We start from the raw sequence: 13000 nt of genomic DNA, 5'->3' as shown, positions 1-13000 counted from the left end.
ACTGAAAAGAATATACAAAAGTACAAAGTAGAACACAAGGTGCCATACCAAGAAGCAAAAAGACATTGTTTAATTTCAAATAAATTGCCATCTTATTCTTCAGTTGTAAAAAAGCAAAGATCCATAACAGTACAAACAGATTGTTCAGTTCCGCCAAGCATCTCAATTTCTGATTGGGCCAGGTCAGTCCTCTCTACACCAAAAGAACAGCCTACCCAACAGCAATCAACTCATTCGGTAAACACACCATTGTCAATACCGCCAGATAAAAATTCTGTACAACAGCCAGTTAATCAAACAAGCTCTGAAAGAAATAATCAAAAAACCAGTACTGATACCATGGACATAGATAGAAATTCACACCGAGATGAACCACTTCTTGAACTTCATGCGGAAGAGGAGGACATGGACGTCACTAGACCAAATTTCCCAAAAAGGGAAAAAAGACTAGACAGGCGCAAACAGACCACATCCCGTAAGCAAGCAGACACACCCGATAATCCTCAATAATGCACAAAATCATTCAATGGAATTGTCGCGGACTCAGAGCTAACTTAGACGATGTATATGACTTAATTACCGAATATAAGCCTGCTGTTCTTTGTCTACAGGAAACAAACTTGACCCCTAAAATAACTATGAGCATAAAACATCATATAATGCTTAGAAAGGATAGGAACGACTCTAATACAGCACATGGAGGTGTAGCATTGCTAGTACACTCCAGAACTCCTTTCAGACCAGTCCCACTGCAAACAACTTTAGAAGCAATTGCTGCTAGAGTTATGGTTAAGATAGCGGTAACAGTTGTTTCCATATACCTTTCGCCAAACTATTCATACTCTCTAGCAGATTTGAATGATTTAGTTACTCAGCTGCCACCACCTTTCTGTATCTTGGGTGACTGGAATGGGCATCACCCCCTATGGGGTTCCTCGCACCTTGATAAGAGAGGTCAGTTAATTGAAAAATTTCTTGAAAGGCACAACTTAACATTATTAAACAATGGGACTCATACGTACGTGCATCTTTCCTCAAGGTCAACTTCTGCAATTGATCTTTCAATATGTTCGCCAAACCTCCTTCCTCTGATTGATTGGACGGTCACTGATAACCTGCGAAATAGTGACCACTTTCCAGTAATATGCACACTATCGGCTAACTCTCCTCCTCAAACTGAGATAAAAACTGTTTGGAAATTCGACAAAGCTAACTGGAAGAAATATCAAGAGCTGGCACATCTAGATATTCAGACTATCGAGACCCTCACCATTGACTCTGCCGTAACTTACATAACTCAGCAAATGATAGCAGCTGCAGAAACCAGTATACCCAGATCATCCATGAAAACTCGCTCCCACCCAAAAATATGGTGGAATGAAGCCTGTAGCAATGCGAAAAAAGAGAAGAATAGATACTGGAACTTATTTCGTAAATACCCAACCACAGCTAACCTCATACAGTTCAAGAAAGCTAGAGCTAAATCTCGTCACATACAACGAATAAGCAAAAAAGAGACATGGTCTAAATATACCTCCTCTATAAACAGGACCACAAATATCAGAACTGTTTGGAATAAAGTTCGAAGAATTAATGGAAAATATCCACCTATAACCACTCCGATAATATATCTAAAAGGCAAAGAAATCTGCAATCCTCCCGATATTTCTAATACATTAGGTGAAACCTTTGAAAAAATCTCCGCTGTAACCGCATTTGAGCCAAGTTTCCAGGCACATAAAATACAAGCAGAAAAACATAATCTCAATTTCAGTACTTCACGACAGCATCCATATAATGTACCCCTTACCATGGCAGAGTTACGTAGCGCACTTGCAAGATCCAAAAATAGTGCTGCTGGCCCTGATGGAGTGTACTATGCCATGATATATCACTTGAGTGAAGAATCCCTTTCTGCTCTGCTAAAACTGTATAATAGAATCTTTGGCGAAGACTACTACCCTACCAGTTGGCGTCATTCTATCGTACTAGCTTTCCCAAAACCAGGAAAGGACCATTCAGATCCAGTAAATTACCGACCGATAGCGTTAACTAGTTGTATAGGAAAAGCATTAGAAAAAATAATTAATGCCAGATTGAGATGGTTCCTAGAGACTGAATGCATTCTAAGTCAAAATCAATATGGATTTCGAAGAACTAGATCAACACTTGACCTTATGGTCAAAGCTGAAGGAAATATCCGAAATGCATTTCTCAGGAACGAACACCTAGTGATGATATGTTTTGACATCGAAAAAGCTTTTGATACAACCTGGCGGTATGGAATTCTTCACGATCTCTATGAATCCGGTATTCGTGGTCATCTTCCAAAATTTATCCAGAACTTTTTGAGCAATAGGACCTTTCAGGTACGATTTCACTCTGCTCTCTCACAAACTTTTGTGCAAGAAAAGGGGGTCCCTCAAGATTCTGTGCTTAGTGCCCCGCTCTTCTCTCTCAGGATTAATTCCATTACAAAAGTTATTCCCGACACAGTTGAAACTTATCTGTATGCTGACGATCTGGCGATCTCAAGCCACTCACAAAACATGCGTTTCATTGAAAGGCAGCTTCAAGGTACAATTAACAAGCTTGTTCAGTGGGCCAAAAATAATGGATACAGACTTTCAAAACAAAAAACAACAGCAATTCATTTTTGCCGTAAACGGAATTTCCATCCAGATCCCGATTTACATCTTGATTCTCATCCAATTTCTTTTCAACAGAGTATTAGCTTTCTTGGACTAATTCTGGATAGAAAACTTAGTTTCTTAGAGCATATTAAACACATTCGTACAACCTGTCTAAAGAAGCTGAATCTCCTCAGGGCAATTTCCGCTATGTCATGGGGTGCAGATCGGTACATGCTGCTGCACTTATACCGGTCGCTCATAAGGTCCAAACTAGATTATGGGTCACCTGCATATGCCTCAGCCAGAGAAAGTGTATTAAAATGGCTCGACCCAGTACATCACAATGCCCTCCGAATTGCACTGGGAGCTTTTCGTACATCGCCAGTTCAGAGTCTCTATACGGAAGCACATGAACCACCCCTATTTCTTCGACGGCAAGCTCTGTTATTAAGTTATGCAGCAAAAATCAGAAGTTTCCCATATCATCCTATAAAACAGTATTTATTCACCCCAAAATGGGTGAATAAATACTGTTTTATAGGATGGTACAACAAATTACAAATTATGGTACAACATAATTTGTACCAAAATAAACCTTTGCAGAATAAACCATGTGGCATTAGATTACAAAGCATAACTACGTGCAGCGAACTAAATATGAATGACATAATTCAAGATATTAGCACGGCTATGCCACCATGGCAAATACCCTTGGCCAATGTTGACCAACATTTCCAACAATGGGGAAAGAATGCACTTCCAAATTTCAGTATTCAGCAGATCCATGCAACTCACTCTTTTCAGTTCTCTAGTTTTACCCAAATTTACATTGACGGTTCCAAGACAGATAATAAAGTTGGAGCAGCTGCAGTTCTACCAAACAATACAATATCCCAGCAGCTCCCTTCGGAGTACAGTATTTACACTGCAGAACTGTATGCTATCCTGATGGCTCTAGACAATGTAAAACAGTCATTATATCTCAAACTATTATCTACACCGATTCCTTAAGTGCTGTATCTGCTCTTCAGTGTAAATTTCCTTCCAGTCATCCGTTTCTACAACAAATTCAAACCAAGTTAGCGCAGCTTCTTGCAAACAGGCAAAAATTAATTTTCTGTTGGATACCTGGGCACTCTGGAATCAGAGGAAACGAACAAGCGGATCTTGCAGCCAAGAACGCCAGTCACATAAAATCAGACATGCAGATACCTTACACAGATTTAAAACGCATCATACATACCAATGTTAGAAAAAAATGGCTATCCATTTGGCAGGGAGAAAAGAGCAATAAGCTTTTTCAGATTAAAAAGGATCACAAGAAGTGGCTATCAAGCCTAAGAGGCAATAGAAAGGAAGAAGTAGTACTTGCTAGAATTCGAATAGGACATACTCACCTAATTCATAGTTATTTACTCACTCAGGATGACCCTCCACGATGCAGCAACTGTCAAACTCAACTCACAGTAAACCACTTGATCATTGAATGCCCATTATATCTGAGAGAACGAAAAACAGCTTTCTCTTCACATCTATATTCTTCTAATAAACTTACCTTACAACAGATTCTCGGAGACCGACAAGATATTAATTGATGTTTTTACCTTCCTCAAATTGATAAACAAATATCACCTGATCTGAATCCTTTTATTTAATATAACAATCATGCATCAAATAAGATTGAAATAGGTGCATTATGGCCTTAGTCGCCCTTGCACCAATAAATCCAACAAACAACAACAACAACTTCCCCTTGCTCAGACTAAGAACCTGAGGGGGGGGGATATATTCAAATTGAGGAAAGACCGCTGTAGAATAGATGTGCGGAAGTTTGCGTTTAGCCAGTGGGTTGTTGATTTTTGGAACAGTAGTCCATTCTTGTTGTTGTTGTAGAATTTGATAGCTTAAATAAATTTAAGGCTGAATTAGATAAACATTTGGCGTGACCGAATGGGTGATATGGGAAGGTTTCCCCCCCCCCTCTTGGCTGATGCTGTATAAGCTTGCTTTCTTGCGTCATATATCTCAACTAATGCTAATAAAGCATGAATTTGCTATTTGCTTATTATCACAGAAATATTTTTTCTGGACTGTTATATTTCAGTTATTTTCAATATTACTTAAATTTTATATTTCAATTGTTATTAAAATCCACGAAGAAATAAGTAAACTGATTTAATGAATTTAATTTATTAAATCATAGAGCCTGAAATATGTGTTGCAGTTCATATTGCAAAGTACAGTATTACAAAATGTGGAAAGATTATTACTTTGGGAAGTACGTGATATTTATTCAGTGAAGTAAAAACAATTACTTTTATATATCATTAAATAATCGATTAGTAATCAATTGGTAACAAGATAATTATTTATTGACTTTTCACTTATATTAATCACAGAAAAGAAAATTCACTTAATTTTTTAAATAATTTTTTTTGAAATATAAACCTAACGTGCCTGCAATGTAACGCACTCGTACATTAACTTGTTAAATCTAAATATATCTAACGTACTCTTGTTTACCCACATAGATTTTTCTCATATTTAGGATAGCTCTTGGCATTCGTGCAAACAAGCCCTTCCCACTTGTACATAGAAAATGTTCTAAATATTTGCCCAGTGAACATGTTGAGTCGCTAATGAGCTGGAAGATATTTCCAAATGCCAAGAAACGAGTTTATTGCAGGGAGTGAAAATGGGATGACTCCAATCTACTATGAATAGAGCGGGCCATTTTGCTAGACAAGATAAATCAAGCATGAAGGGCCTCGCTATAGGTTCATACCTGCACGTGATTACACACCTGATTAGGTGAACATTTAATCTCTGAATGACAGCAGATTTTGCATATTGCTTCTTACTCTTTCCCTGATATATGCTATTTAAGAAATTTAAATTATCAGTGTTACTTCTCACATCTTCGTTACTAAATTAGTCAACCATCGTACTTACTGACTCAAGAGAATCAGTTCATTGTCAGTTAGAATTACAGAGAGGAAAAAAAATTAAAAATGCTGCAGATTTGCAGTTCTGAGCTCAGTTACATGTTGTGCAGGCTGAAAAACGCAGTAATTCAAGGGCGAAATCCTATTTCCTGCGACTGAAATCAGCTAACTACAGCCCGGTTGAAGAGTCCTTTAAGAATTCCTGCAGTTTTCGAAGGGATTCGATTCCAGATCTCTCCAAAACAAGTGATAAGAAGCAAAACCACTGATGGAGAGCTTTCTAAATAGGTATTGCGTCGTGTCCCAAAGGATATCGCAAAGAATTCTGGCGCATATCAGTACTGGTTTCATTGCATATATTGATATAACTGATAGATTAAAATTCAGCTATTGAATTATACATAGAGAAGGTCGTTTTCAAAGCCGCTAAGTGGATTTTTCTTATTTATTGATTTGAAATTATTGTTTTTCTAAAACTTTTGATTTAAATTTAGTAGTATAACATTATTTTGTGATTTTCTGATTAATTTGGTGTATTTATTCTTTACTCGGCCTTGTAATTGCATAAAAGTATCGGTAAAGGTTTCCACGTGTTTCAACTCCGCTAACCGTTCGTAATTTTCCCGCCTTTGTGATACGATATACCGTACTAGATAGCGTTAGTTGAACTTCGTTAGCAGTTAAATTGTACGTTTAAATAAATACATATAACGACTTAGATTACAAACGTAATATAATTAATTATATTTAACATAATTAATTATACATATAACCACTTAGGTTACGTAACATAAATAATTAGTAAAAACAAATAATTAATACATAACTTGATACGAAAGTTATATAAAGGGATTTCGCAGATAACACTCGTTACTGAAACGTAAATATTCCGTAGATAACACTCGTTACTGAAACATAAATATAGCGTTATAACTGTTTGGATACAAGTTTAGGATTTAATTTTGTACAGAAATTGAAATTTTATTGAAAGTAAATCTAAATCATGACTCAAACCAGAGCAGCAAAGCAAAGGGCTCAAGCTAATGGGAATGCTGTGGCCCAGGGGAGAACTGAGGGGGGAAGTTGTCCTCTGAATCACAGCCTTGTAAGATGCACTATTTGCTTGATGTTTGCGGAGCAGTCAAGTATGGGACATGATACTGCCATGGGGGATGTCTTTGTGTGTGTGCGATGCAAGGAGTGTAAGGAGATAAGGCGACAACTCAGCATTGTTATGGGCCTATATGAGAGCTTGAAGGATAGGGTGGATGCCCTCGAAGGATTACAAGTGAGGGGCCCATCAAGCTCTCAGCTGCCCACACCAATGCCAGAGCTTGCACTTGGTCATCGCGGAACACAGCGGCAACCCCCAAGGCAGAATGCGCTGGTCCCAAAGGAACTAGTAGTTGTTGGTGACTCTATTGTCAGGGAAACGGGAAACATGCTTTGTAAAAAGGATAGGTGGAATAGGACCAGGGTATGTCTGCCAGGGGCAAAAGTTGATGACGTTGTAGAGCGGATATCATCCTTTAAGGGCACAAAAGGTGATATAGTTGTACACGTTGGCACTAATGACATTAAGAGTAGGAGACCGGAGGAATTACTTGACAAGTACAGGTCACTGATGAAAAAAAGCAGTGAATTAGGGTTGAAATTGAAAGTGTCTGCAATTCTGCCCAGACACGATAGGAGGGAGTATATGATGAGAGCCCTGTCAATCAATTCGGCCCTAGAAAGATTGTGCAGGGCTCAAGGGGTAGAATTTTTTTCAGCCTGGTCTGTACTTGTTAACAGGAGAGACGGCTTCTACAGGGATGGGATACACTTAAATAGAAAGGGTGCAAGAATGTTTGCTGATGCTATCGAGGCAATGTTAGGTGGGTCGGAAAACTGCTAGATTGGGGGGATACAAGGACTAATAGATTAACAGTAGCCACTGGCAGAGGTGAAAGTGATTCTTGCACTGCTTCTATTGGAATGAGCCGCAGCCTGGAAAATAAGATGCAGGATATTTCAGAGACTGCTGGGAATCATTGGGGTACAAGTAAACACATGGGTTGTGTTAGGGTAGCTAAGAAAAAGAACAGGTGCATGTATACTTGTGTGTACACCAATGCTAGGAGTTTAGTAAATAAATTTGATGAATTTGAGGTGTTGCTCAAAACATCAAAGGCAGATATTGTGGGGATTTCAGAGACGTGGTGTCACACAGATATAAGAAATGCAGAACTGGAATTTGGGGAGTACAATGTCTACAGAAAGGATAGACAGGATAGGAAGGGAGGAGGGGTTATGCTATTAGTTAAAAAACACAAAATCCAAGGAAGTGAAGCCAGTCGACATCGCTGGACAGTGCAGTGTCGAGTCAGTTTGGTGTGACATAAGCATTGGGAGATCAAAATTGAGAGTAGGAGTGTGCTATAGGCCTAATGACTCTGATGAGTATAATAAGAAACTGTTCGGAGAAATAGAGTGGGCCAGTAAATCAGAGAGTCTTATAATGGGGGATTTTAATTTCCCAGATATTGACTGGAATTTGGGGGCTGGTCACTCACACAGTAGCAAGGCTTTTGTGGATTTATTGGATGATTGTTTTCTACATCAGCATGTTCGGGAGGCAACTAGAGGGAGTAATACTCTTGATTTGATTATCAGTAGTGATTCTTCATGCATTAAGAATCTGCAGATAAATGAACCACTTGGTGGCAGTGATCACAGTGTGCTGAAGTGGGAGTTACTCAAAGAGGTAACTACCATTAGGGGTAAAGGGAAGGGGTATTGCTTTCGTAAAGGCGACTACAATGGGCTGAGACAGTATTTAAATTCTATACAGTGGGATCAACTGATGATATTGCCAACAGCAAATTCAAAATGGGAAGCTTTCAAAGAACTTATCGTGGAAGCTACTAGGCTTTACATACCAACTAAGAAATACTGTTCAAGGTTTAGGCCTAAATGGTTGTCAGATGAACTAATGAGGCATATGGCAGAGAAGAAAAATGCATGGGATACATACAAATTAACACGTGACACGGACGCCTATGATAGATACAAGTTGATCTGTAACCAAGTTACAAAGGAGGTTAGGCAGGCGAAGGCAGATTACGAGAGATCCTTGGCAAGGGATGCGAAGAAAAACAGCAAAGAGTTCTTTACTTATGTAAACTCTAGAAGGAAGGGGATGAATCAGATTGGTCCACTTGAGATCGATGGGTCAACTGTTGATGACCCTGCTCGGGTAGCTAACAAACTAAATGAATATTTTGCATCGACATTCACACATGAGGAGTTATTCAGCGAGGGGAATGCCAGAGGTGTATTCAACTCTAGCAGTAAGCTAGAGAATCTTGTAATAACTGAGAGCAAAGTGGAGGAGAAATTGTTGAAGATAAACACAAGAAAGGCACCTGGGGTGGATGGGATCTATCCAGTTATATTAAAGGAGGCAGCAAAGGAGGTAAGCAAACCCTTAGCCATAATTATGAGAGCTTCCTTGGACTCAGGGGAGGTACCCATTGACTGGAGATGTGCAAATGTGACCCCAATTCACAAAGGGGGATCAAAGGCTGACACAAGTAATTATAGACCTGTGAGTTTAACTTCTGTTCCCGGAAAATTAATGGAGGCACTGGTGAAAGAAGCACTGCAGGATCATCTAGACAAGACTTCAGTTATAGCTAGGACACAGCATGGTTTTGTTAAGGGGAAGTCTTGCCTGACCAATTTGATTGGATACTATGATGCAGTCACAAAAGAACTGGATGCAGGGAATAACTTTGATATTATATACTTGGATCTTAGAAAGGCTTTTGATACTGTTGCACATGGAAGACTGCTGCACAAATTGGAGCAGTGTGGCATTGGAGGCAAGTTGCTGCTATGGATAAAGGGGTGGTTGAGGGGGAGAAGACAGAGAGTGGTAATCAATGGACACTGCTCATCGTGGACTAATGTTATTAGTGGAGTCCCTCAGGGTTCAGTATTGGGGCCTTTATTGTTTTCTGTATTTATAAATGATATTGATGATGGTATATCAGGCTTAATGTCCAAGTTTGCAGACGATACGAAGGCTGGCAGGGTTGTCAAGGACACTACTGACACTATGCTGCTGCAACAGGATTTGGAAAGGTTGAGCAGATGGGCTTCGAGGTGGCAAATGAAGTTTAACATTGACAAATGTAAAGTACTACATATGGGAAACAGCAACCCCAGAGCAACGTATCAACTCTGTGGTACTACACTGACAGTGGTAGAGAATGAAAGGGACCTGGGGGTGGTGGTGCAGGCAGATATGAAGTTCTCTGAGCAGTGCAGACGAGCTGCAAGAGTAGCTCATGGTGTATTGTCAATGATATATAGGAATTTTTCTAGCAGGGATAAGGAGGTGATTATTCCCTTGTATAAGGCAATGGTCAGGCCACACCTAGAGTACTGTATACAGGCCTGGAGGCCTCATTTCAGGAAGGATGTAGAGCTGCTGGAACGAGTACAGAGAAGGGCAACTAGATTGGTGAATGGGACAAAGGGGTTCTCTTACGAAGAAAGGCTTAAGTTTTGCAAATTACAGTGTCTGGAAACTAGGCACCAGCGGGGTGATCTGATAGAGGTGTACAAAGCCTTGAATGGTTTGAGCATGCTCAATGCTGATGGGATTCTTCCTCTAGCTCAGAAAAATCACCTGAGAGGGCATAAATTCAAATTGAGGAAAGACAGATGTAGGATAGATGTGCGGAAATTTGCCTTTAGCCAGCGGGTGGTTGGTGGGTGGAACAGACTTCCATCCCTTGTCGTGGAAGTTGATAGCCTAAATAAGTTTAAGGCTCAGCTGGACAGGTATTTCGAACGAACAGAGGGGTGAAGTGGAAGTGGTTATTTTTATTTATTTATGTTACTTAATTTTTTTTTTTTTTTTTTTTTTTTTTTGGCTGATGCTGCATAAGCTTGCTTTCTTGCATCAAATGCCTCTACTAATGCTAATGCTACATTAAATTTACTTTTATTTCTCTCTCTCGTCAACGTGTTACTGGCCCGAAACAAAGGAAGTTGCGTACCGTTGTGTTCACGATCAACTTTAAAGATAAGGAAAAGAAAAAAAAAAATGCTGTGGTGTCGAATTAATTAATGAAATACATCCACTTTTCTGTAAAGGTAAAAAGTTTTGGAAACAGATGCTAAAAACAGAAAAAAAAAAAAAAATTGAAAAGCATATCATATCAAACTCTCTAATTTATAGTTATCCTAATGTACTCATAGCTTTGTCTTTTTCAGTTGCTACGTCGGCTGAAAAAGTTTACCCACTTCGAGTGGACACCAGAGGGCGATCGTACCATCTCTCTAGGCATTTCAGGAAGCGTAGCTTACAGGAATGGGACATCCATGCCCAGTACAAGTTTGTGGCCTATAACAAGACATTTAACATAGTTCTAGAGCACATTGCCTCCTTCATCAGACCTCATTGTCATATGCAACATGTGACGTCATGGGGTGATAATACAACGCTACACCTCCATCCTATCATTGAAAGGAACTGTTTCTATACGGGTCATCTGCTCTCGGATCCTCAGTCACGGGTATCAGTCAGTCTTTGTCAGGGAATGGTAAGTTATATTTGTAATGGTAGTGACCAAAGATGAACTTATTGTAGTATACTTTGTAGTAAATGACATGTGCAATACTTAAATCCAATCCTGTAATTTGTATTGGAAAGAGGTCTTATATAGTATTTAACCAACCCTTATGAAAAACTAGCGAAATTCCTTGCACTGTTTTTTAAACCAGTACTTAGTGTCATTGACTGTTTCAGTTTACAGCTCGTATTTCAGAGAGAAAAACACGTGTCAGGTTTAAGGGAAAAATAAATTAAAAGAAAAAAAAAATATGCGACTCATAGCTTCACCAACTTGCCACAGATGGCACTGTCTACCGTACTTTCAGAAACCTGAGCACCTGGATCGAATGTTAAGTGCAGTATAAAATTGCTGGTTTCAGTAACTCAAATGTTTATCTTTCCTTCCATCCAGACACCAAAAGAACCGAACGTAGATCTCCAACGCCGACAATCGGTGTCACGGAGAATCCCTCCGTAAGTATTGCATAAAAATTCGTGGATAACCTTGAAAACAGGTCGTTCGTTTAGGTACTTAGAGGTCGTACATTCTGTTCGTAAAGTGGCGGTTGTCTTGGTAACGTTGCCACCTACACGTGGAGAAGGAGGCAGGAAGAGTGAAAAAGACAGAGAAGGGCTGTCACCAGTTTGTATGTGTCAGAGAAACCTTTAGATGTTTATATACATGCCGAAAGTAGGAAGATGCTGTTTTGGAAGCACGTGGCTGGATAATGCCTGCCGATCAATTGGCAATTGAGATTCTCAAAATAGTTCGGCCTATCATCAAGTCTAAGTTGATTTGATCAGACTTTAATGTGTTATTTGCTGCCATGTCTCTTCTAAAAACGAACACAAGTTTTATTTTTAAGGATATGTTTACCAAGGGGATGGTTATAAAAAAAAAAAAGTTAACGCTGACCACACTCACTTTGAAATGTCCCCATCCGTCTTTCAGCGTAAGAATAACGTCACTGAACTAGAGCCATCCGGGAATTTTGTAACAGCACTAAGCTTGAAGATGAACGCGGTGGTGTAGTGATGAAATAAAAAAATAATAAATTTTCTGTTTATACTCCGGGACGACCAAACGGTCAGAGGAGTTCACAAGACAGACAGAATACAAGAAACAGCACCGTATTCAGCAGTCATGGGGTTGAACCCGGGTCACTCAAGGCACTTGTACTTATGCACCCACGCGCTACAGCGGCTACATTACTCGGCTACAGCGGCCTTTGTACTTAACTTTAGTGGTTATCAACAGCAGAGCGAATTGCCACTAAACTTTGGGTAACGCACTTTGAATTTCAAGTTTTATTACGTACAAATCTAAAACTTCTTGGCTTTGTCAAAATAATTATACAATATAGGATACCCATAAAGTCCTTGTGGGCTTACTCGTATGTTCCCAGAAGAGTAGTTTATTGTGGTTTTTAGACTTAAACAATCACAAAATTGTTTAAGATTCAATATAACTTCCATCATTACTAATACAAAGTGTAATACGGTTTTGCAATTCCATAAACACGTTCTCCGGTTGTTTCAGTTACGGCACTACTTGCATTTGTGATCCTGGAACGAAGATCGCTTGAGGAGTAAACCATACTTTTAACATGCTCCCATAGATAAAAGTCTAATGGGAGACAAATCGGATGAATGAGCAGGCTAAGCAATTAGCCCATCTCTTCTGATCCATTTGTTTGGGCAGACTTCTTTTAAAAATTATGGATCACTCCGTGCGAATTGGCAAGGTACTCTGCATCTTGCTTAAAAAAAACCGTACAGGCTTCAATTTAATTGTCTTACTTCCGAAATTAAAA

The 13000-nt window shown here is 39.3% G+C and overlaps 1 protein-coding gene across 1 annotated transcript in view; it reads left to right on the top strand.

The window, feature by feature from the left end:
- LOC150088919 (A disintegrin and metalloproteinase with thrombospondin motifs 9-like) overlaps positions 1-13000 on the top strand; it is a 440936-nt gene that overhangs the window by 49181 nt on the left and 378755 nt on the right. Inside the window, exon 2 of the mRNA XM_090370359.1 lies at positions 10847-11175. Within this exon, the coding sequence (XP_090226485.1) occupies positions 10847-11175 (329 nt within the window). The remainder of the gene's footprint in view (positions 1-10846; positions 11176-13000) is intronic.

Source organism: Mastigoproctus giganteus, chromosome 3 (genome assembly GCF_048544385.1).
Source record: "Mastigoproctus giganteus isolate SK-2022 chromosome 3, ASM4854438v1, whole genome shotgun sequence".
Lineage (NCBI taxonomy): Eukaryota > Metazoa > Arthropoda > Arachnida > Uropygi > Thelyphonidae > Mastigoproctus > Mastigoproctus giganteus.
Note: the sequence above shows the minus strand (reverse complement) of the source record. Positions and strands in the feature narration are given on the sequence as shown.